At 40.7% G+C, this 24,581-nt stretch overlaps 1 protein-coding gene across 1 annotated transcript in view; it reads right to left on the bottom strand.

Moving 5' to 3' along the window:
• The window catches only part of LOC144601770 (guanine nucleotide-binding protein G(i) subunit alpha-2), a 207,272-nt gene extending 182,902 nt beyond the window's left edge, over positions 1–24,370 (bottom strand). Inside the window, exon 1 of the mRNA XM_078414165.1 lies at positions 23,888–24,370. Within this exon, the coding sequence (XP_078270291.1) occupies positions 23,888–24,005 (118 nt within the window). The 5' untranslated portion in view covers positions 24,006–24,370. The remainder of the gene's footprint in view (positions 1–23,887) is intronic.
• Positions 24,371–24,581: the final 211 nt, after the last annotated feature.

The raw sequence follows: 24,581 nt of genomic DNA, 5'->3' as shown, positions 1-24,581 counted from the left end.
TGGGGCAATGCTTCTTCTACTGTCATTCTTTATTCTAGTCACCTCTATACCTGGGACATTTCTTGTACAATTGAGCTTACCAGGATAATAATTGATATCACTGCATAAAATATCTTGCACACTTTAATTCTGTTTGGGCCAACTGTAACCGCTTATTTTAGTAGCTCTTCACCATTGTGACTTTCCTTTATGATCCAATCTGGAGAGATAATTTATTTCCCGTAGCTAAAGAAACACAGGCTAACATTGTTTGAGCAAACTAAATGTATATCATCAGATCGCTTGCAGGCATCAATGCACAAGATTTACTTCAAGTAACATTATTGCAGGATTATCAATGTGGTCGATGAATTTATAGGATCTTGGATACCATATGTACACAAAGAAAATGGTAACTTAATCATGGAAGCTTGGTTTGATAAGGAAGTTACAATGCTGAGTTGCAGGATTTTTGGCTCCTCTTCGCTGTTTTACAAAAACATTGTGCTCACTCAAAACTAATTTTACTTACTGAACACCATACAATGGCTTTATAATATCCTGCCAAAAAAAACCATTCCAAACTTTCTTACAAGGCTTAACATTTCAAATTTGCAAACAATCCAAATTTTCATCCACTTCATTTGACAACCACAAGCATGATTTCATCTTTCTATCTCTTGCCAATATATCCTGAGTTGTCATCCAACTTCTCTGGACCCATGTCCTGGCTCCCATTGTCAATTTTAAATCATTTATTCCCCCCTGCCTATTCAGTCAGAGTTCTTCAAATTTAGATGAATATCAGGCAAATATAATTAGGGCATATTTTAGTCTAGAGATACAGCTTGTAAACAGACCGTTCTTCAGTCCGAAGAAGGGTCTCGACCCAAAATGTCATCCATTCCTTCCCTCCAGAGATGCTGCCTGACCTGCTGCGTTACTCCAGTATTTTGTGTCTACCTTTGATTTTAACCAGCATCTGCAGTTTTTTTCCCTACACACTTCGGCCCAACTCCATGCTAACCAATGATCACCTGTACACTAGTTCTATCCGACACACTGGGATTAATACGTAGAAGCCAATTAAGCTACAAACTTGCAAGTCTTTGGAATGTGGGAGGAAAGCGGAGCACCCGGAGAAAACCCAAGCAGTCACAGGCAGAACATGCAAACTCCATACAGACAGCACCAAAAATCAGGATTGAAGCCGGGTCTCTGGCACTATAAAGCAGGTCACTCTACCGCCGCTCCACTGTGCAGTCGGACCTTTTCAATTGGATGAAACTCAATTTCTGTAATTGCCTCCCTAAAGCCATCGAGCTCTTCCTTCCAAGATGCTGCAGATAAACCTACCTGGGAACCAAACTTTGAGCAACCTTACCTAATACGTCCTCATGTGGGTTGGTGGCATTTTCTTGTTTGATACCACTAAGGGGTCACAAGACATTTACTTCTTCAAAGGCACAAGAAGAATTGTTGGGACTTTAGCTGTTAGCATTAAGCATACTCTCGGAGAGTCATTTAACGTACAAGAAATATATAGACTTTTGGACAATGCCAGCTGCAATTCCACCCACAACAAGCTGCACAAGTCCCTATATAATGGTACTATCACATGTCGTACAAGTCGACCACTGATTTTCCTGCAACCGGTGGTTTGGCACCTGCTTTAATCCGGTCAAAAGTACAAGAGCACACTAGGAAACCACCCACCCCCCACAAGTACTTCTGAAAATGTTGTGCATTAGCCGGGAGGAGCAGCCAATCTTGACCTCATCGTGACTTCCGCGGCCTATCGGGTTTTCCCCCCGTAGCCAACCAGAGCCAGCAAATCCATACCAGACATCACGGATGACAAAACAGATAATCCAGCAAGGCCCTGGAACCAAGAGTGCCAGAAAAACAAATAAAAGGTGGTGGACCTGTATTAGAAAGTCATCCAGTAAAGTTGTTTTTATAACATTGAGTAGTGCAATGACTTGTTTGAATGGAGACTTAAAATTCAATTGAGTAACAGTTGGGCTGCGATTTGCACAAATTGCATTTTTACAAAAGAAATCGTGATTATTACTAATCATAAGAAATTCATAACAAAATCAGAGTAAATTTTGCAGTAAAACACAAACGAGAGCCAAGTAGCTGGAGTACCAATGGGAGACCTGCAATTGGCCTCTCTCTGCCTTGGGACGAGGCGACCTTGTTCAGCTCTTCCACTCAGTCCCTGCTATTAATATATACACATCGGCCGAAGATAGACCTGGCCAGTTTGGTGAACTGGTCCATGGAAACACCCATGTGCCATGAGACCGGATTGCAACAGTGTTGCTGACTAGGCCAACATTGTTATTGTTCCCCAAATGGCCTTGAAATGAGTTGCAGTAGCAGTTAAAAGGCAATCACACTGCTGAGTGAGAAACACTGCCAGATCAGATAAAGCTCTGAGATTTCCTTCACCAATACAATACAATATCCTTTATTGTCATTGTACAAGTTCAACAAAACAAGTACAAAAGGCTTACGTGAACAAGATGAGCCTTTACAACATTCGACCAGATCCATGGTCACCATATTTGATGCCTCGTTTCATTCGTTATTTACTTCATTGATTGAAAATATCCCCAGAAGCCATCCTCATTAATAATCCAAATTTATGGATAGTACTCCAGTATCCTGTTGTGCTCCAGAACCTTGAATACTATGCAGCATTGGCTAAATGTGCCATTTTTTGCCATTCCCTCTTTTATTCTACATTTGATTTTTTTTTTAACGAGAATGGACTTAAAAATAAGGCCTCTCTCTGCCAGTTCAATGCAGCTTTGCTCATATTCCACAGGCCAAATTCTAGGAATGTAGAAAATGATGTACCTACCACTAAACATCCAATCAATTTGCAGAGGAATTGCTTCAGACTCTCTTTGTAACGCAGAATGCTGAAAGCTTGCGTGAAATACATCATTCAGATCCCACTCAGCTATTCATTTGATAGATTAGACCTGAAAAATCTAAGATGAGCTGAAAAATCTAAGATAGCCTTGAAAGAATCAACAATAAACTCCACATCTGTTGGAAGAACTGCTGACGTGAAGAGCGGATTTTGTAGCCCAACAGGCTCCTTACAGTTCATTATACTAAATCAACCACAGAATACCAGATTGTCACAAAAGCTCATTAAAAAAGATCATATCTGTTCAGTGGACAGTGAACTAAAAATCATCTGATCCATGTGTCAGTATGGATTTGTAATTGGTAGGTTATGTCTAGCCAATCTAATGCAAGGCCAAATGATAATATTTATATGAATTTTTAAAAAGGTGCTGGATAAGGTTCCATACAAGAGACTGTAAAAATTATGGCTCATCAAACTGGAGACTTTGTCATGGATTAAAATATTTTATGGAAGGAAATAGAGTGATAGGGTACATGCTCGAATTCACTAACAGTAGCATCTGGAAGAATTGTTCTTGGTTTTTCTACATTGATTAATGGGCAAGAATAAGCAGCAGCTTGGTGTGAACTCTTAATGGTGCAATATGTGGTGCACATGAAGCAGCAAGCTGCAAAGTAACAATAAAGTGGGCAAAATTGGAGCCTGGTGTGGAGAAAAGTGATTTCAAACTTGAGAAGGTATTAATAACTAAGCCAATTTAGGAACACCATCACTCAAAAATGGAATCCAATTCTTCTCACTAACAATGTTTCTAAGGGCAGGAATACTGCCGACTATACAATCAAAATAGTAAATAGACTTGGGCACCAAACAAGCATGACATAATTGGCAGAACAAGGTCCTGTTCTTACCAAAAGATATCAGCCATTATCTCTGCACCTATGCCAAAATAATTTTGGAGTGATTGATAGGAAGTAAATCGGTGAGTTTGCATGTGGGGATAAGGGTATAAACCTGGAACTGCACTTCACAGATAAGAACAGGCAAACAGGGTGATCTTCGATCTCAACATGATGAACATGGTGTCTTTTTTTCTTTTCTTTAAAGAATCAACTCTCCAAAATGCCAAATGACATGCAATATAACTTTGTTCTCATCTTGCCAAAATCCTAGCTTGAAAGCCTACAGTATCAAGTATTGTTTGAAGTCCAAACCATTTGGGAGAGAAATGAGCTTCCAATTATTTCATAATACACTAAAAATGCAATGTGATTTTGGAAAGCTGCAGGATAACTAAGATGTCCTTAAATTATGTGATGGTCAATAACACAAAATGCCAACTCTTTCTCTCTTCAGATTCTGCTTTGCCTGCTCAGTGTCATCAGCATCTTCAGTTTTAATTTCTGATTTCCAGTATCTGTGGTATTTTGCTTTTCAACAAAAATCACTTGGGTATTAGTTGAGGTGCCTACATCAAGGAGACCAAGCAGTTGAAGAAACATCCCTTTAGTTGGCAGCCTCATCTACAGTCTGTCTGTCTTTTTCGTCTTTTTTTGTTATTTTTTGTGTGTTATTAAAAGTTTGTGTTCATGTTCTCTGGTTTGTTTAATGTGGGGGGTGGGCAGGGGAAACTTTTTTTCCCCCAATCTCCTACCTTGCCGGAGATGCGATTGTTTTCCGGATCATATCTCCGGTCGCTCTGCGGCCTAACATCATGGAGCTGGCGGCCTTGCTTGGGATTGACTTTAAGCCGCACTGCGGGGACGTGGACTTACTATCAGAGCTTGCGATCCTTTGCCTAGGATTGACGCTCCAACCGCGGCCTGCGGACTACAACATCGAGGAGCTCCAAACGACGCAGAAAGTTTCGACCAGCCCCGACCCGGGTCGATCACTCGGCGTGGGGGAGCTGAGGTTTCCCCCCCGATGCAGGAGCTTGATCACCCCGACAAGGAAGGCCCGACCGCCGGATACAGGAGTCAAGATCATCCCATCAACAGAAGGCTCGAGGCCGCAAGGAAGAGGTTGAACTTTTTTTTGCCTTTCATCACTGAGAGGAATGCGGAGGAGTCACTGTGGTGGATGTTCATGTTACAATGTATTTTGAGTGTTCTGTTGCTTTTTATTGGTATGACAAATGAAATTCCTCGTATGTTGCAAAACATACTTGGCTAATAAAGTATGATTATGATGATGATTATGAAGTTAACAACAACCTGGGTGAGCTTGGCCCCAATATTTTGCAATAATAAATATATTTATTGCAAACTGGTTTCTGGCTCAACTACAAATCGTTCAACCACAGATCTGCAGATCGGCCTTTTATCATTCAACACGCAAAGTGGTTAACTGCTCTAAACTCATGTGTGCAAGCCTTCCATGCTAGGATCGCATTTACAGATCAGCAAGTTGATCTAACAAAAAGGAAAGTGTGCTTAATCCCAAGTGAAATATTTCAAGATACAAAAACTTGGAATGATGAACAATCTAGAACAACGTCAGCACATTTAAACTTAAGCAACTGAAGACCTTTTTTTGTACCACACACCCTTTCAATTGAAAATGCAGTCCAGCTGGAAGTCACATAGACACCCTCTTCCCTGTTCCCAAAACAACATCAATTGAATTCAGGGGAGAGAACAGCTTCTGTTTCTTCTCAAACTATTTAGCCAAGGGCCCCTGCTAAAAGCTGGACCGACATCCTGACTCTACTGAAATAATCACACATCACATCTTCAAAAGTAAACTGAGGGAAACTCATTGTGAAAGGCAAGCATTAGATTTCTGGAAATCTCAGAAAAAAAACTCAAGAGGAAGTGAGTCAGTGCTACACAGGAAGGTGAAATAATTGCTCCCCTTTTTAAAACATTTCAGTCTCTGTAAGATGCAGCATGTCTGCTCTGTTAAAAAAAAGTAATCAATTACAGTTGCAAGCTATTTACACCTTCGTCAATAATTAATTTTTGCTTAAAAGCATTAATGCAAAAGGTCAGATATAGATTAGGTTGTTAGTATTGTTATAGCCATGTATCCATTTTTTCATTATGGACAGACTGCATTGAGAATCTCATTTGCAAATAATTTGAAAAATAATTTTATTCCAATGTTCAAAGTATGCAATATTTTATGCAACATCTTATGCAATATTCTATTTAGAATATATCAATTATGGAAACTTTCTTTAAAATTCTCTCCATTAATGTTGGATGATAGAAAAATGACCCTCTGGCTAAAAGCTACATTTGTATTACCCAAGTGCTCCCATTTAAAGTGCTTAAATATTTAAAAGGGATGTTACATAGAAGCATAGAAAATAGGTGCAGGAGGCCGCTATTTAGCCCTTCGAGCCAGCACCGCCATTCATTGCGATCATGGCTGATCATCCACAATCACCTGTGCCTGCCTTCTCCCCATATCCCTTGTTTCCACTAGCCTCTTGAGCTCTATCTACTGCTCTTTTAAATTCATCCAGTGAATTTGCCTCCACTGCCTTCTGTGGTAGAGAATTCCACAAATTCACAACTCTCTGGGTGAAGAGGTTTCTTCTCACCTCAGTTTTAAATGGCCTCCCCTTTTTTCTTAGACTGTGGCCCTTGGTTCTGGACTCACCCAACATTGCAAACATTTTTCCTGCATCTAGCTGGTCCAGTCCTTTTATAATTTTATACGTCTCGATAAGATCCCCTCTCATCCTTCTAAACTCCAGTGAATACAAGCCCAGTCTTTCCAATCTTTCCTCAAATTACAGTTCCGCCATCCCGGGGATTAATCTCGTGAACCTACGCTGCACTGCCTCAATAGCAAGGACGTCCTTCCTCAAATTAGGAGACCAAAACTGCACACAATACTCCAGATGCAGTCTTACCAGGGCCCTATACAACTGCAGAAGGACCTCTTTACTCCCAAACTCAAATCCTCTCGTTATGAAGGCCAACATGCCATTAGCTTTCTTCACTGCCTGCTGTACCTGCACACCGACCTTCAGTGACTGGTGTACAAGGACACCCAGGTCTCGTTGCACTTCCCCTTTACCTAATCTGACACCATTGAGATAATAATCTGCCTCCTTGTTTTTGCCGCCAAAGTGGATAACCTCACATTTATCTACATTATACTGCATCTGTCATGTATCTGCCCACTCACTCAACCTGTCCAAGTCACCCTGCAACCTCCTAACATCCTCTTCGCAGTTCACACTGCCACCCATCTTTGTGTCATCTGCAAACTTGCTAGTGTTACTTCTAATTTCATCATCCAAATTTTTTTTTTTTAATGTTTATTTTTTTAATTTTTAATTTAATTAATTACAGTGCATATAACAACAGTAAACCCCATCCCTCCCCTTCCCTACATAATCATGAAAACAAACAAACAAAAACAAATAAATAAATTAAAACAAATTAAAAAAAACATAACTACAATGTGACAAAAAAGACAAAAGCACAAAAACATGAGTCAAGGTAATTTTCACAAGTCAAATATTTCAGTATTTTCACTGCTGGATTCAAAGAAGGTACAAAAGCTTGTGGCAATGAGGGGATAGTTTTACTTGTCCTTAATATGCTGCAGCACTGGGTTCCATATGTTGAAGAACTTCTGAGGGTCGCCAGACAATTCATATCTCAGCCTCTCTACGTGTAAAATGCCAAATAATTCATTCTCTTAACCAAGTCTCAAACTGAGTAGCAGAGTCTGATTTCCATAGTTTCAAAATACATCTGTTGGCAATTAAACCATAAACCAAAATTATGTGAGCATTATGGTCTAGCTTCTCAAGCGTTGTGGAATACCCGAATAGAGCAGTTTCAGGGTCCGGAGTTAAAGTGACGTTTAAAACAGTAGAGTACCATATATATTGTAAATAGTTGTGGCCCCAGCACCGAGCCTTGTGGCACTCCACTCTCCACTGCCTGCTATTCTGAAAAGGACCCATTTATTCCTACTCTTTGCTTCCTGTCTGCCAACCAATTCTCTACCCATGTCAATACCCTATAACATGTACTCTAATTTTGCTCACCAACTTCCGTATGGGACCTTATCAAAGGCTTTCTGAAAGTCTAGATACACTAGCTCTCCTTCATCCATTTCACTTGTCACATCCTCAAAAAATTCCAGAAGATTAGTCAAGCAGGATTTCATGCTGACTTGGACCAATCCTTTTACTGCTATCCAAATGTGCCATTATTACCTCTTTAATAATTGACTCCAGCATCTTCCCCACCATCGATGTCAAGCTAACTGGTCTATAATTCCCCGTTTTCTCTCTCTCTCGCTCCTTTCTTGAAAAGTGGGATAACATTAGCTGCCCTCCAATCCACAGGAACTGATCCTGAATCTATAGAACTTTTGAAAATGATCATCAATGCGTCCACGATTTCTAGAGCCACCTCCTTGAGTACCCTGGGATGCAGACCATCAGGCCCTGGGGATTTATCAGCCTTCAGTCCCATCAGTCTACCCAATATTATTTCTCGCCTAATGCAAACTTCTTTCAGTTCCTCTGTCTCCCTGGATCCTCTGTCCTCTAGAAGATCTGGGAGATTGTTTGTGTCTTCCTTAGTGAAGACAGATCCAAAGTACCTGTTCAACTCTTCTGCCATTTCATTGTAACCCATAATAATTTCACCGGTTTCTGCCTTCAAGGGACCCACATTTGTCTTTAGATAGTTTGAGACTCTGATCACGAGATCTCAACATGTACAAGTGGGTAAATAGGGCAGGATCAATTTAGATCACTCGACTGATTGAATCCTCCTTCCAACCTTCTCCAGCCCACAATCTTTCAAGATCTCCACACTCTTCCAATTCTGGAGCCTCGCATCTTGATTTTATTCACCCCCATCTCCAGCAAGTGTGCCTTCCTGTTCAAGCCCACAGTTTAGCATTCCCCTTTAAACTTCAGAGCTTCACTACCCCTTTCCTTTAAGATGCTCCTTAAAATTTATCTTTTTCTAAACTTCAAACTATCTCCCCTAATTTCTCGATCTAGCTCAATAACCAATTTTGTACAACATTTCTGGGAAACTCTGAATTTTTGCAATACTGGTGATATAGAAACTTGGTATTTCTAGACAGACTGAGGTTTAATAACAAATGCAGCAAATCAAATCCAGCTTTGATCCTGATCTTCTGAAGAAACACTGGAAATACCATCTCCGTAGCACAAGAAAGTCCATGGAAACACCCCCATCAGCTTTGTGAAGCAATTAGTAAAATGTTCAATAAACTGCCTACTTCCATAAAATAGATTGAAAAAAATGGAGAGCCTCATATTAATCTGGCCTAAGCTTGGAGATTTATGAACTTTGATAGGGATGGCAACAGAGCCTTTTTCTCTTTTACTCCATTATCGAGTTCTGCACTTTTCACAATCATATTCAGCACATTTTTTTGTCAGATTTGTGGCATTGAAGGTAACTGAACTGAACCATAGAATAGCTTCTTTTCATTTCAATTATTCATTCAATTCAATGTGGCTATCACTCACAAGAGCAGAATATATGTCGGCCATTCCTAATTGCCCCTTGAACTGAGTGGCTTACTCGGACAACTCAGGAACAGTTAAGAATTAACCATGTTGATGGTTTAATTATATACAACCAGACTGGGTAAAGATAAGATGCCTCTTTCCTTGAAGGACAGGAACAATGCAGATGCATTTTTACCATAGATTACAGTTACATGATAATTACATGGTCACCGCTAATGGTACCAGAATTTCTATTCCAGGCACCTCTAACTGGAGTCTTGGAGGGTCTGAAAAGACAACAGCTAAATAAGGCCTTCAAATACAAAAGCACAAGATACAGATCCACCCCAGGTTTGTATTAGGATTCCATTCTTAAGAACAGTTCACAACACAAACAGTGCATAAGTGAGAAATGAACGGTTGAACGAGCCATGTTGTGTTGGTGTTTAAAAGGAAATAACCCAAATAATTGATGGCCAGTCAGAATAACTGCAATGGTGGACACATTACTGGACGATGACTGAGTGAGTGAGGAGTGAAGGCATGTGAAAGTATCCCATTCCCACTCAGTAGAAGATGCCTGCAGCCCCACAAAAACCTATAAATCTGCGCCAGTCTCCCAAAAGCGTTCCTTCGTACGAGCTGTACGCAAGTCGGGTGATCGTAACCAGGGGAGGGCCTGTATTAGGGACAAAGATAAGGAATGAAATCGATGTATAGGAAGGAACTACAGATTTCTACCGATTATAGACACCAAATGCACGAGTGACTCAGCGGGTCAGGCAGCATCTCTGGAGAAAAGGAATATGTGACATTTCTGGTCGGAACCCTTCACTGACCCGAAACGTCACCTATTCCTTTTCTCCAGAGAAGATGCCTGACCCGCTGAGTTACTCCAGCTTTTTGTGCCTTTCTTCAGGAATGATATGGAGCTGGTTATCAGTTACCCAAGATGTTACATGATATGTAGGTGCGTGATCTCTAGAGCCGGACAATCAAGAACATGCAACACTGTCTGACAGGAAGCTGGATGTTGCTAATTTTGTCTGAAGAATCTATAATTTTCAGCTTCATTGTCAGACTTTATTCACTATATGCCACAAATCAGATCTCAAATTCTTCTGAAATTAAAACCATAAACAATGTTCATAAAAGTTAATTCTATTCAATACTGATATGTTTACTAACAAATTCAATTCAGAAGCGAGTTGCCTTATTCTTTACATATACAGAGCTCTGTGTGTAAACACAAGACCAACAGTTTTACTTTTATCCTCAATTCAAAGACTTCTCTCTGCAATCCAGCGAGCGCTCATGAGATCAGATCCCTCCTCCCACAACCAGCATAGTCTTTTCTTAATCAAGCTACCGTTCAAAATGCTCATCAGCCGTTTAATTACAGCAACACCAAATTTGCATCTCTCCTCTCCTCCCCTCCTCCTCCTGTAAAAAGGCAGGATACATTATTTAAATGAATCTAAAATACTTCCAGATTTTGCATTACTACAAAGCCAATGAGACAAGCAGAAGTAAACAATTTTTGGAGCACAGCTTTCTCTTTACAAAGATTGCTTCTATTTGGGTGGAAAGATGTCCAGGCAGTTCAAGTCTGTGTCAGCAGCATTAAATTCATCTTCACCATTGACAATACAACTTCTGCAGAATGTCTCCACCAGCAGTCACACACACTTTCCCATAGCTAGTGGAGGAAAATAACTGCAGATGCTGGTACAAATCGAAGGTATTTATTCACAAAATGCTGGAGTAACTCAGCAGGTCAGGCAGCATCTCCGGAGAGAAGGAATGGGTGACGTTTCCGGTCGAGACCCTTCTTCAGACTGATGTCAGGGTGCGGGACAAAGGAAGGATATAGGTGGAGACAGGAAGATAGAGGGAGAACTGGGAAGGGGAGGGGAAGAAGAGCTTTCCCATAACTACATCATTCACCTTTGTAGGTCGTTGAGCAATGGTCATAATTGCTAACTTATGTTACTTGTAGTAAATCCACTGCCCAGAATCTAATTTCACTTTGTATAATTAGCATTGGAAAGGACCAGTTTCTTCTCATTTCCTTCAGCTGGAAGCGTGCCACAGTGCTCGCAGTGAAAGGGCAGTATTCAAAATACAATGGAAAACTGGCCCCATTAGTCAAGCTGCACTAAAACGGAGACGTTGCTCAAAAAGGGAGAGCCAGCCAAAATGAACACAAATTTAATTTAAGAAGATTGCATATGCTGGAAATACTCTGCAACATCTGGCAACAATGGTAGAAAGGGAAATGGTTAACATTGTACTTTAAGACAATAGTGCCGGAACTGAAGATTTGCAGCTGCTTCAACACTTCCAGATACAAATCAATTGCCGATGCTGACAAAGCAAGCTGATATTATAATAAGTGCTTTAAACACCTTTAGTTTTTATAAGCATGGGCCATTCCATCAAGTCTACACCAGCTCTTCACACGACAAACTATTCAGTCCATTTCCTCTGCAGTGGCCTTCCAATTCCCCTTTGAAATCTCTGAATCGTTCAATCACCAATTTCTATCTGACATGTTGTTGTCATGGCTATCCCTCGAGGTTGAGGATGATGGTCTACGTTCCGATGTCAGAACGAAGATGCCTGTACCCGTGTTTGTTTAACGTGTGCTTGATATTGCACTCCAAGAAACACTGTACATCGGTGCACATGACAATAAACTAAACCGAACAAGAGAACAGGCAATCCATAGCGAGAGCTTGGATTTTGAATCTCCAAAGCTCTGCTTACTAGGTAGGTTAGGAACCTGGTGCAAATCTCTGCATTCATCTCGATAAATGAAATCTGCAGTATTCAAAACGTTCAATATTTTCCAGAATTTACTTCAGCCACTCATCCATCTATATCCGGGAAACATTTAAAACATGCAAGAGCAATAGGTGGATCTGTTTCCCCACTCAGGTGCACAATTCTACCATTGTCACGGAGTCAAAATCCTGCAGTTCCTACATAACGGACCATAACAATTCCAACAGACAATCACATAATAAAAGCAGTTAGCACAAGAACTGTTAACTTGGCCCACAATGTTTGTGCCGAACATGATACCAAGTTACATTGATCTCATCTGCCAGTACATGATCCATATCCCTTTATTCCTTGCACTTCTATGTGCCTATCTAAAAGCTTCATACTGCTATTGTATCTGTCTCCACCACTAACCCTGGCAATGTGATCCAGACCCCACCACATTTCCATTAAACGTTCCCCCTTTCATCTTATAGGAAAGATTGGTGGGCTATTTAATCTCCCATGCTAACTCCACCTATCAAAATGGCCACACCAACATCATTTTCCTCTAGTAATCCAAGGCACCAACAGTCCCTTAAATACAAAAATCTTTTTATAGGCAATAAGTATCACACTGTCACCACATCTCCGGTATTGAAGTTAAGATTCAATATCCACATCTGGATGCTGATTTTTTTTTTTCAACTATCAATTAAATTTCAGGTCAAGCACTACGACAGGAAAACGAGAGATTGATTGCATCAAAGCACTTCTGGCAGCCGCACCACAGCTTATTGTACTTGAAGTAATTCAAAGGAAGTGCAGAATGAAGCAGCAAAGAGCCCCGGAAGCAACTGAAAAGTGAAACTGTAGAAAATGGAGTAACAAGAGATGTTGAACTGGACTTAATTACTGCCCCTACAGAGCTGAAGAAGATAACATGGGAGAAGGAGGAAGGATAAAGCTTGGGGCAGAGGTTGACTTACAATGTGGATCTGCACCATCCCAGAGTTGTCAGAAAGGAACTGCAGATGCTGGCTTATACCAAAGATAGACACAAAGTGCTGGAGTAACTCAGCAGATCAGGCAGCATCTCGGGCAAAAAAAAGGATGGGCGATGTTTTTGGTCAGGAAGTTTCGAACCTGAAAAGTCACCCATCCTTTTTCTCCAGAGATGCTGCCTGACCTGCTGAGTTACTCCAGCACTTTGTATCTATTGTCAAAATGTTTGTCTGATCTCTTAGACAGGTAGAGATTTATGCTAAACTACTGGAAGATCAAATCTATCATTTTCACTACACTGGTATGTCCATGTCCTAGCTACCAACCTCTTTGCTTTGGAAGTGATTCAAAGATTTTACCCACATACCATCTCGGCTTCCTCAAAATTGTTACTCGACCTCAGTTCAGCAATTGTTGAAACACACATCTAGGCCTCTTGCCTCCAGACTTCACTTATTCCAACACCACTCTGGCTAATCTCCCACATTCTACTCTGTGGAAACATGAGATTATTCAAAGTTAAGTAATTGTTCCCCATTTACCAAGTGCTTCCTGTTCTACCCCCATAATTTTAAAATAGTCATTCTTTCTTTCAAATCCTTCCATGAGCCTCCCCACCGGCCACCCTCGTGTCTTCAATACATGCTCTAAATCTGACCGCAGTCAACAATAGATTTCATTGCCTCACCGTTGATCCGAATGTAGGATTCCACTGCTCAAACATTTCACACCCTTTCCTTCAAGGAACTCCTCAAAAAACATTTTATCGAGCTTTTGGTCATCAATTTGACAGCTTTGGTGTGATGTACTTTGGAATATTTGATGCAACGCAATGGATTGCCTTTAATTGCATGCTCTGACACAATGACTGATTGGAAACCATGACAAGATTCTCTTGCACTTGATTAAGATCCACTGAAACAATGCGTCATAGGGACTATCCATCAATTCAATACAAATCAAGTTAACAGACTAAAGTTTTTACCCTGCAGAACAATGTGGCTTCTGCAGATTCAGCTTTGAGGGGGAATAGGTCCAGAGGTGGGTGAGAGAGCGCAAGAAGAAAAAGCAGAGAAAATATTATTTTTTTCCATTCTTTTTTTAGCAACAACCTTTTGCAGTTCAATGGCCGATTCTGAATACTTTTACTTCTGGGTTCTTTTTGGACAGAATCCACTACATACAAGTTCTCAGGACAAATAGTGTTGATAGTTGTTTCCTGTATTTGCTAGAGATATTTCCTGTGGGTGGGGTGTTTATAATTTAGAGGATTAAGACAATAAATGAAGCCATTGATGACTTAAACTTTGACACAACTCACATTATCACCTCAGTGGAAGTCACTCATTTCACAAAGGATTCATACTGAAAAAAAGATGATTAAATGCTAAAAACCCTTATTCCAGCAGATTTGTGAACTTTGACTGCGGCTGATAACATAAATCTGCACTATAGCCCAGTTTCCAATTCACTCCTTCAGCATTCAACAGGTGAACTTCACAATTCTGGAAGAGTGTAGATAAAAGTGAGTACATCAATTTAAATGAAAAGAATTTGGAAAGCAATACATATTGAATTGGGTCCTTGGAAAATAACTTCATTGGTTGAACATTTTCTATGGATCAAATAAAGGAGCAGAGGTGCTGCAATTGCCATGGGAGGAGATAAAGCACAAGCAGAAACAAAACCGTCAATTATATTATTAGTCGGTTTGCATTAACAAACTGTCATATGCACACCAGTGTTCATTATTTACGTTAACAATTAGTCATGTTTTTATGGCACTATTCACAGTCTGTGCAAGAGGCACAGAGGCAGTGCTACACAGCTGCAGAAGCCAAGGATAGACCGTATAAAAACACCAAACTCCCATCAGAGTGGCTGGAATTTGGGGTCTAATTGTTTCTCCTCAGGCTACCAGCAGTAAAATGTATCTTTCGGCAATTAAATGTCACAAGTGTGGTGCCAATTAACTGGATTGTAAATAATTAGGCAATTTGTGAAATAGCAAAAATCCATTTCTATTCTCACCCACCAAGGCACATTATTATTGCAAGGACAGCGTGGTTGCCCTGATAACAGTGTCCGATTCAACATTCTTCACTTGGGACTAGCCATGAAATACTTTAGCCATGGAAATGACCAAATAAAACAAAAATTGTCCACACCCCAACACTCATTCTCAATTCCAGGCAAGCTCAGCAATTAGGAGCCAATTTGCTACCCTGGTATATCTTATGGACCATTGATTTGCTCCCACCACCACTCCGACAGTATGCTACCAACAAATCAAACGCCATTCCTCCTCAATCATTTACTAAAAACTGAACCGGCCCATTTTAATTTCAGTAAAAGCACTTTGTTCCCTTGTCCATGAAAGCAAATGACATTAAGCATGAACACTTAATGTTTTATTATACAAAATAGAAATAGTAATCTTTTTTTTTAAAATCACACAAATTTGATATTATATGGTAAATGACAATTAATTCATTAAGATAACACTAACAAATGAACATCAGCAATATTTAGGGGCAGTATTATAATCTGCACTCAATCGATTACATAGATAAAATTGTACATTGTCATGGGCACTTCCCTGACTACAGAAAGACTTGCATTATAGACCAGCTTTCATATCCACTTCAGGATGTTGCAAAGCTTACAAAAGGATTAAAGAACTAAGTGTCATCAATCTGTACAAAATGTGGAAATCAGCTCCCACAAACAACCCAGGGAGGGTGGGCTAAATTTGTTTTATCAATTTGAATTCCTCGTATTTCACCTTTACAGCTAAAATAAGCATTAACATCTGCATTCCTACACTGATAAAACCGTTATTATGCAGATCATTATTTATTGGGTGCTTGCCTGACTGGCAGGTGCTGATGAAACAATAAAAAGTTCAGCCGAAAAAGCATTGCTGACAATGAACTAGGGAAATCAATTTCTGCACATAGTCATTTATCTACTTGTGCTTCAGCAATGTGGTCATTTCAACTCCACGTGCTACTTCAATTCTTTCACACATGCAATCTCAGAATTATTGCTCAATGTTCAAACCAAAGGTTTCAGCTTTAATTAAATTCAATTACATTTTGCTGATGACACCACTTCCAATTTTATCGTTTTTTAATTCAGTATCCTCCTCCTGCTAACTGCTTGCTTCACATAAATTATTCGAGGAATTGTAGGAAAGAACTGCAGAAGCTGGTTTCAATCGAAGGTAGACACAAAATGCTGGGGGTAACTCGCGGGGCAGGCAGCATCCCTGGAGAGAAGGGTTTCGACTCGAAACGTCACTCATCCCTTCTCCAGAGATGCTGCCTGTCCCGCTGAGTTACTCCAGCATTTTGTGTCTACCTTCGATCATTCCAGGAAGTCAGGAACCTCACGGTGCATGCAATCAGACACATTTTAAATAGACTATACACTCCCTTGCCACCTGCAGTTGTTTGCTGAAGGGATTACGAAAAAGTCCCAACCTTCCATATTTCCTCTTTAAAAGCTGTGCATATTCCTCGTTTGATATTTGTAACTTAGCTTTCATGAAGCCAACCACGAAGATCACTGAAAAAGGAGCCACAGCTCATTGAACAGCGGTTCCTCTCACAGAATTCTCCTCACACACTGAGCAAGATGTCAGAACAATTCATTTACTGTACTCTTGCTTTTGGGAGGCAATGGGTGGGTGGGGTTGCTCCAAACCAAGAACTGTGCAAAGTCCATCAAAAGCAGTACTTGTCTTACAAATTAGTTGGACTGAAATTGATCTTTATGCCTTTACCACTATTAAATTGTTTACCAAACCAAAGGAAGGAGCAAGAATTTAAAGATAACTGCTTTTGCATGGGCACATTGAACACATTTAATACACATTAAACTCACAAATTGGTTAAGAATTATTTAGGGAGTCATATACTTTTCATTATCCCCATTTTTGCACACCCAGCCAAGCAATTTTCTTCTCAATAGAAGATTGGTGATGATTTCAGTTTGGAAGTCTATTCTGGGCTGATTGCCTTTTGCCATCTCTATCAATACTACCTAGGAATGACAAATGGGAGTTTAAATCAGGTAAGTGTGATGTGTTGATTTTGGGAAGTCTTTTTTTTAAATTTCAAAATATACTTTAAGTCAAACCAGGACTTTCACAACGAATGGCATGGCCTCAGGGAGTGTTGTACAGCAGAGGAGTCTATGAGTACAGTACATTGTTCCGTCAAAGTGATGTCTCAGCTAAATAGGACAGTGATTAATGCTTTTGCATGCTGGCCCTCAGTCAGCAAGTTGATTATAAAAGTTGGGACGTTTTGTTATAATTGCACAAAATGCTAATGTGTTCAGTTTTGGTCATCCTGTTATATGAAAGATTATATTAAGCTGAAAAGATTGCAGAGAAACTTTTGAGGATCTTGCCATGACGAGGGCTTGAACTATAGGGTGAGGTTGGGCAAGCTAGGACTTTATTCTTTGGAGTGCAGAAAGCCAAGGGGTGATATTATAGAGGTGTATAATGGGCATAGGTTTATGCCGAAAATAGAAAAGATTTAATACAAATGCAAAGGGGCAACTTTCTCACTCAGGTGAGTATACAAAAAGAGCGGCAGACAAAATACATGCATAGGAAGGGTTTGGAGGGATATGCACCAAATGGACTAGCTTAGATGAGGCATCTTGATCAGCATGGACGAGGGCCTGTTTCATGCTGTCTGACTAATTCAAACAAATGTGAATAAAATGTCAGAATAATATTGATATTTGCTCTTTCTACTGGATAAAGAATTTTAACAATCTATGTTCCATTTGAACTGTTCAGGTTCTATCCTTAGTTGTGGAGCTGAAATGATTTTGATACAAGAAAAGTCACAAATCATACATAGCTCAAACAAGTATTTTGAAGTTCTATATTCATACTATCAAACTTCACTTTAGCAAAGTTGGGTGTGAAAATGAAGAAACTGAAGTTGAGACTAGACAACTATAGCTCAAATGAGCTAATTCATGTTTCACAAACTATTGACGCTGCATGATTTGCTGAGCACTTCTAGTGTTTTGTATCATTTAGATTTTCAGCATCACTGGCACTTGGCTTTCATTGGATAGTACGATTTCCCTCAATTTGCCAATCTCAGTTGGTCTAAATTGCAATTTAGATCCCCAGGTGGATTCACAGCACTATAACACAAATGGCAGTAATTTCCATTAACTATTCCTCAAATTTCGTGTACATGTTTAATTACTGTACCAATTTTACTTTGAAAATTAATTTGAGAACCAACAAATGTAAACTCAACTACACAAGAGAATAATCGGCTGCTTCCAACTGCACTGGAAACAAACCACAAAGGAATATACAGCCTCATTAAATAAATCCCTTACATCTCTTTAGCTAATTAAGTTTATCCATTTATCAAATTAACATGTTGTAAATAGAAATTGTAAAGAACTGTGAATGGGATTTGCAAGTTACTCACAAACACCAATTAAATTGTGCACAATTTTGAATTCATAATAGGTATAGATTTAATATAATAATAATAATAATAATAATAATGTATTACATTTATATAGCGCTTTTCATATACTCAAAGATGCTTTACAGGGATTTAAAGAACATAGGGAAGTGAATAAATAGATAAATAAGTAAACGAACAGAGAAAGGAGACAGAAGGTGAGGTGACCTTCAGTGGTTGAAGGCAGTACTGAACAGGTGAGACTTCAGTGATGTTTTGAATGTGGTGAGTGAGGAGGAGTCTCTGACGGTTTGGGGTAGTGAGTTCCATAGGGTGGGAGCAGCGATGGAGAAAGCCCTGTCCCCCCAGGATCTGAGTTTGGTCCGGATGGGGGGGGGGATAGGAGATTGGCAGCAGCAGAGCGGAGGGTGCAGGTGGGAGTGTGCCTGTGGAGGAGGTCGGTCAGGTAGGATGGGACCAGGTTATGGAGGGCTTTGTAGGTCATGAGGAGGATTTTGTACTGGATTCTCTGGGGGATGGGGAGCCAGTGGAGTTTGTAAAGGACGGGGGTGATATGGTCACGGATCGGGGTGTGGGTGAGTAGACGGGCAGCGGAGTTTTGAATGTATTGAAGTTTACTGATGATTTTTGAGGGTGTGCCATAGAGGAGGCTGTTGCAGTAGTCCAGACGGGAGGTGATGAAGGCGTGGATGAGGGTTTCTGTAGCTGTGGAGGAGAGGGATGGACGGAGACGGGCAATGTTTTTGAGGTGGAAGAAGGCTGTCTTTGTGATGTGTTTGTCGAAGGAGAGGGTTTGATCAAAGATGATTCCAAGATTCCGAATGTGAGGGGAGGTGGATACTGGGAGACCATCAATATTGAGGATGAAGTTTTGGGTGGATTTGGTGAGCGTTTTTGGACCAATGATGATGATTTATTTATTTATTCATTGAGACGCGAGTTACCAACAAAGACAAATTTTCCCAAGCTTAATTACCCTCGAGAAGACGATGCAAGTCACCAAATTTAATTACTTTAAAAAATATGCTATTTTTAAAAACTGGAAAAAAAATCTGAAATAAAATCTCTCGAGATGTTGTACCTACTAAAATCTGCCATCATCATAACCTCAAAATAATTTTTTTAATCCTTAATCCTTGAAACATCTGTCCTCACCAACAACCATTTATAACTTCCCGTTCCAAAGTCCTCATATCCGAGCCTATCTTGCTTCCAATTCTATCTTTAAATCCTTACAATCTGCTGAAAATGCTCTCATCAAATCCATTGTTTGAAACCAAGTCAAGTCAAGTCAATTTTATTTGTATCGCACATTTAAAAACAACCCACATTGACCGAAGTGCTGTACATCAGTTCAGGTACTAAGAACGAACATACAATGGCACACAAACATAACAGCACATACATAAACAGTTCACAGCGCCCCCTCAGAGGGCCTCAAACGCTAGGGAGTAGAAATAGGTTTTGAGCCTGGACTTAAAGGAGTCGATGGAGGGGGGCAGTTCTAATGGGGAGAGGGATGCTGTTCCACAGTCTTGGAGCTGCAACCGCAAAAGCGCGGTCACCCCTGAGCTTAAACCTAGACCGCGGGAGTAGCCCCAAGTCGGCCGACTTGAGGGACCTGGAGATAGAGTGGTGGGTTAGAAGATTTTTGATATGGGGGTGTGGTGGCAAGCCCAGTTAGGGCTTTGTATGTGAATAGGAGCTTGGTTGATTCTGTACCGTACTGGGAGCCAGTGGAGAGAGGCCAGAATCGGGGTGATGTGGTCCCTTTTACGGGTACCCGTCAGGAATCTCGCTGCGGCGTTTTGGACCAATTGCAGGCGGGACAGGGATGATTGGCTGATCCCAGTGTATAGGGAGTTGCAGTAGTCTCGGCGGGAGGAAATGAATGAGTGAATGATTTTTCAATGTCGTCAAATTGGAGGAATGGTTTGATTTTAGCTATGGTACGAAGCTTGCTTTGTCCACAGCGTTAACCTGCTTGTCAAACTTTAATGCAGAGTCAAATATCACACCAAGGAACCATAATTGTGGTTCACACTACATTCTTCTCAACCTATCTACCTTAAATAATACCTTTCCTTTATTGAAGAATTGGTTTAGTTTCATCAGGTTCTTATGTAATCAAACTGTAATCAGCCACTTGCAATGGCTTCCTTTCTTAACTGCTAATAACCAGAATCGCTCAAAACTTTACCCTTGGCCTCTCATTAGTTAATGGGAAACTGTTCTGATACCACCCCAAGACATCAGACACTCAGTGTATGCTTGGTGGCATACAGCACTCTCCCAAAGCATATCAGATTTGTTAGACTGGATCAGAAGTTTTCAATAGCCTAAAAAGCATATTTGAACACAACATACAGCCATAAATTGTTTTTGGCAAAACTCAATTTGCAATCGCTAAGTCTGCCTATTTCCAGCCTTGCTCCTGCCCTGCCTCAGAAAATATATTGGTGGAACTATCAATCATGCCTTTTGTAATATTCAGGCAGGACTATTCTGAAAACACTCACCAGCCTCCCATATCCATCGACATAAATGTGGTTTTTAATAGTTTCTGCTCTAACTAACTCAGACTAATTTGGCCTGGAGGCAAATGTGGACTCCTATTCCGACAATGCCCTTTATATTTGATTCCAAATTACCAATGCCCTTGGCCAGAACCCTCTTCTCTGCAACCTTTCCCAGCAGTGCAAGCCTTCTAGATTTCCACACTCCACTAAATCTTGGTTGTGATCCGTCCATCACCTGCTGCCTTCCTTTGGCTACAAGGCATAAAGCTCAATAATGCTCTCCTTAACTCTCTCAACCTCCCCATCTTCAAGTACCAGGAAAACATAAAGTACCAGGAAAACCAAGACCAATACAATTGGCCTCCAGCAACTACAGCCTATGATTCTATAATTCACATGAACAGCCCACAGTACACTATAGAGGATCAATACGCTTTTGTGCCTATTAATTCTACTTCTCCAGAAAATGAATCCCAGTTCATTGTTTACATGTTTTATGAGTTTTGTTATTTAGTGTTATTACTTTGGGCAAAATGCAAGTCTGTAAACCAGAAGCCTTTATGCTGAAACATCATTTAAAGCACTCACCTTCTAAAAGATACAGTACAATTCACATATCCATCCAGATACAGAACAATTGGAAGGATTGTAGCTGCTGCAGGCCGATCATCTTGGTCCAGGATATCCTGGGACTTTTACAATGTACTTGTGGTACAGTGGCGCAGCTGGTAGAGGTACTGAGTCTCAGCGCCAGAAACTCGGGTTCAATCCTGACCTCAGATGTTGTCCATGTGGTGTTTGCACGTTCTTCTTGTGACCACGTGGGTTTCTTCCGGGGGCTCTGGCTTTGTTCCACAAAGGCATGCCACTTTATAGATTAATTAACCTCTCTAAAATGGCCCTAATAGTGTAGGGAGTGGATGCGTAAGTGGGATAACATAGAACTACCTTCCTGTCTCCACCTATATCCTTCCTTTGTCCCGCCCCCCTGACATCAGTCTGAAGAAGGGTCTCGACCCGAAACGTCACCCATTCCTTCTCTCCCGAGATGCTGCCTGACCTGCTGAGTCACTCCAGCATTTTGTGAACTAATCAGCATGGACAGAATGAGTTAAGGCCCTGTTTCCATGCTGTACTCTGAACTAAACTAAATTCCCAAGGGGTATTTTAATCAGTTTATTGAAGATCAAGACAGTCAAGATAACTAGTGCTATATTCACTACATTACCAAGTATCTGTGTACAATGCTGATGACATTTTAATTAAGTCCCAGTGTATCGTTTTTTCTCATTTTGGTTTTTGTTATGAGTGAATGTAAATGCAATCAGAAACATTCTCAACAGGAAATTATACAACGTACTGTAGCACCACAAACGTTACCTCAACCTCTGAACCCACACCTAAAGCATATTTTTCTTTTGTTTAATTAAACTCAGTCTTAATCTTCGAAGATCCATTCCTGGCATATAATCCAAAGCTCTAAGACGATTACAGATAATGTATAGTATTCCTTTGGTAGATCTATAATACCCTCAGTAGCACCTAGCTCTACACAAAACAACAAATAACCAATTTAAAAAAGATTGCTGTCAATGGAAACACACCATATACACTCACTGATTTTTTAAAAAAATGCTTTAAAAAATGAGGGGAAATGGGAAAAATGAAGAGTTTAAGCAAACTAGACAAATTGACCAGAAAACAAACGTTGAATATTTGAAAGCAGTTTTAATTGAACAACTCTGCTTTGACAATTGCCAAGTTTTCACTTTGCGTTAATACGAGACCCATTCTTTTACAGGCATTTCCTTCTGATCTGTTGTCTTTTTAAAGTGATTTTATTATGACGTAATTACATTTCAATGGAAATTGAACACTTTTTAGTTTGTCAAGTCTGTTATTAAAGCAACAAGCAAAGTTGCTGAGATAAACAAGATGCATCAATCAACAATCCAATTTCGTCCCCTTGAAATATCTCCCTCCTCCTTCCTGTTGAAAGCGCTGCAATTTCTAACATATCTTCAGAGGATCTAAAATGTGTTCCTTGTGGGTTTAAAACAAAGTTCCGATCTTCCTTAAAGAATTATCCCAGACCTTCCCATACCAAGGTTTTAAATAGGCACATTGGAGGGACATGGATCATGTGCTGGCTGTTCCTGTGCTATACTATTCTATATTATTTGTTCTGCCATCCTCCTGGATGCACGCCACATTAACAATAGGAAGCACTGAAATGGCAATCTAGACTCTTACATTATTTTACACTACCATAAGCCAAACGGGACAGTTAGGAAAATCGTGATCGTCACCACGTCGGTGGAAAATCCAGCTTCCAAATGTCAAAGATAAATTAGTTCATTCGATCTTAAAAGAAGTGGAAGAGTCGGGTTGTTTGAGTGAATTGTTAATGGTCCTATCATTAAAAACTCCCATGAGTGCTCACTGCCCTGGATAAAACACCTACAAGCATTTGAAGCGACTTGGACAGACGTGGTTAAATAAAATGCCCAGTTTCAAATTACCTCTTCGTTGAAAAAGGGAGTTTAAGAATAAGATGTTGAACAGTGCGAGAGGCCTGCTCTCTCCACACAACTTCCTTTATTCCGTTATAAAACAGCGTTGCATGCTCTAAAAAAAGAAATCACACCGAGTAACACCCATTGACAAACTTGTGTTTCCACAACGAGCACCGACTGAAGGGGACAAGCAGGCTGGCAAAGAGTCTCTTAGCGTTTCTCTCTCCCCCCCCCCCCCCCCCAGCCAAACCCCAGCACCAACTTACCCAACAACAGCAGCTTCACCTCCCGGGCTGCTTTCTCGCCGTCCTCCCGCAGGTTTTTATCAATCATTTTCGAGCGCTCGGCGGCCGCCTTGTCCTCAGCGCTGATGGTGCAACCCATGGCCACTTCGGAGAAGATTAATTTATTGTGTGTGTGTGTGGGGGGCTGTTGCCTGTTAGTTATACGTTGGAAAATAAGTTCTCTTTAATTCCGATTCCAACCTCCCAGAAGAAATAAAGAACCAGCCGACGTCTCGGTTGAAACTTCTCATGTAAAAAAAAGAGGAAATTAAAAGGTTTGTTTTCTTCAAGCTGTTTTTCTTTTTTTGGGGGGTGCAATGCAACAGACTTCTGTGGTGTTTTCTTTCTTTCTTTCTTTCTTTCTTTCTTTCTTGGGGTTGTTGGTGCTTCCAGTCCACTCCAGTCCGTCGCACCCCGCCCCGCTCCAGCCGTGGACTCACAGCTCTCGTCGCCGAGCCGGATAGGACTGCAACTGGCACTGCGCCCGCCCGCACCCTCCCGCCCGCGCTGCCCGCCGGGAAATGCATTCCGCTATCTTCCTCCCGCCTCCCACTCACGCGTTGACAGAACTACAACCCCCGGAATGCCGCAACGAAATCCGCCCGCCCACCCGCCTTCCACGCGACAATTGACAGCGCAGCTTTTTTTTTTTTCTGCTGCACATCCAACTGGTTGG

The sequence above is a fragment of the Rhinoraja longicauda genome, chromosome 17, assembly GCF_053455715.1.
Source record: "Rhinoraja longicauda isolate Sanriku21f chromosome 17, sRhiLon1.1, whole genome shotgun sequence".
Taxonomy (NCBI): Eukaryota; Metazoa; Chordata; class Chondrichthyes; order Rajiformes; family Arhynchobatidae; genus Rhinoraja; species Rhinoraja longicauda.
The sequence above is the reverse complement of the archived record's forward strand: the minus strand, read 5'-3'. Positions and strand labels throughout refer to the sequence as shown.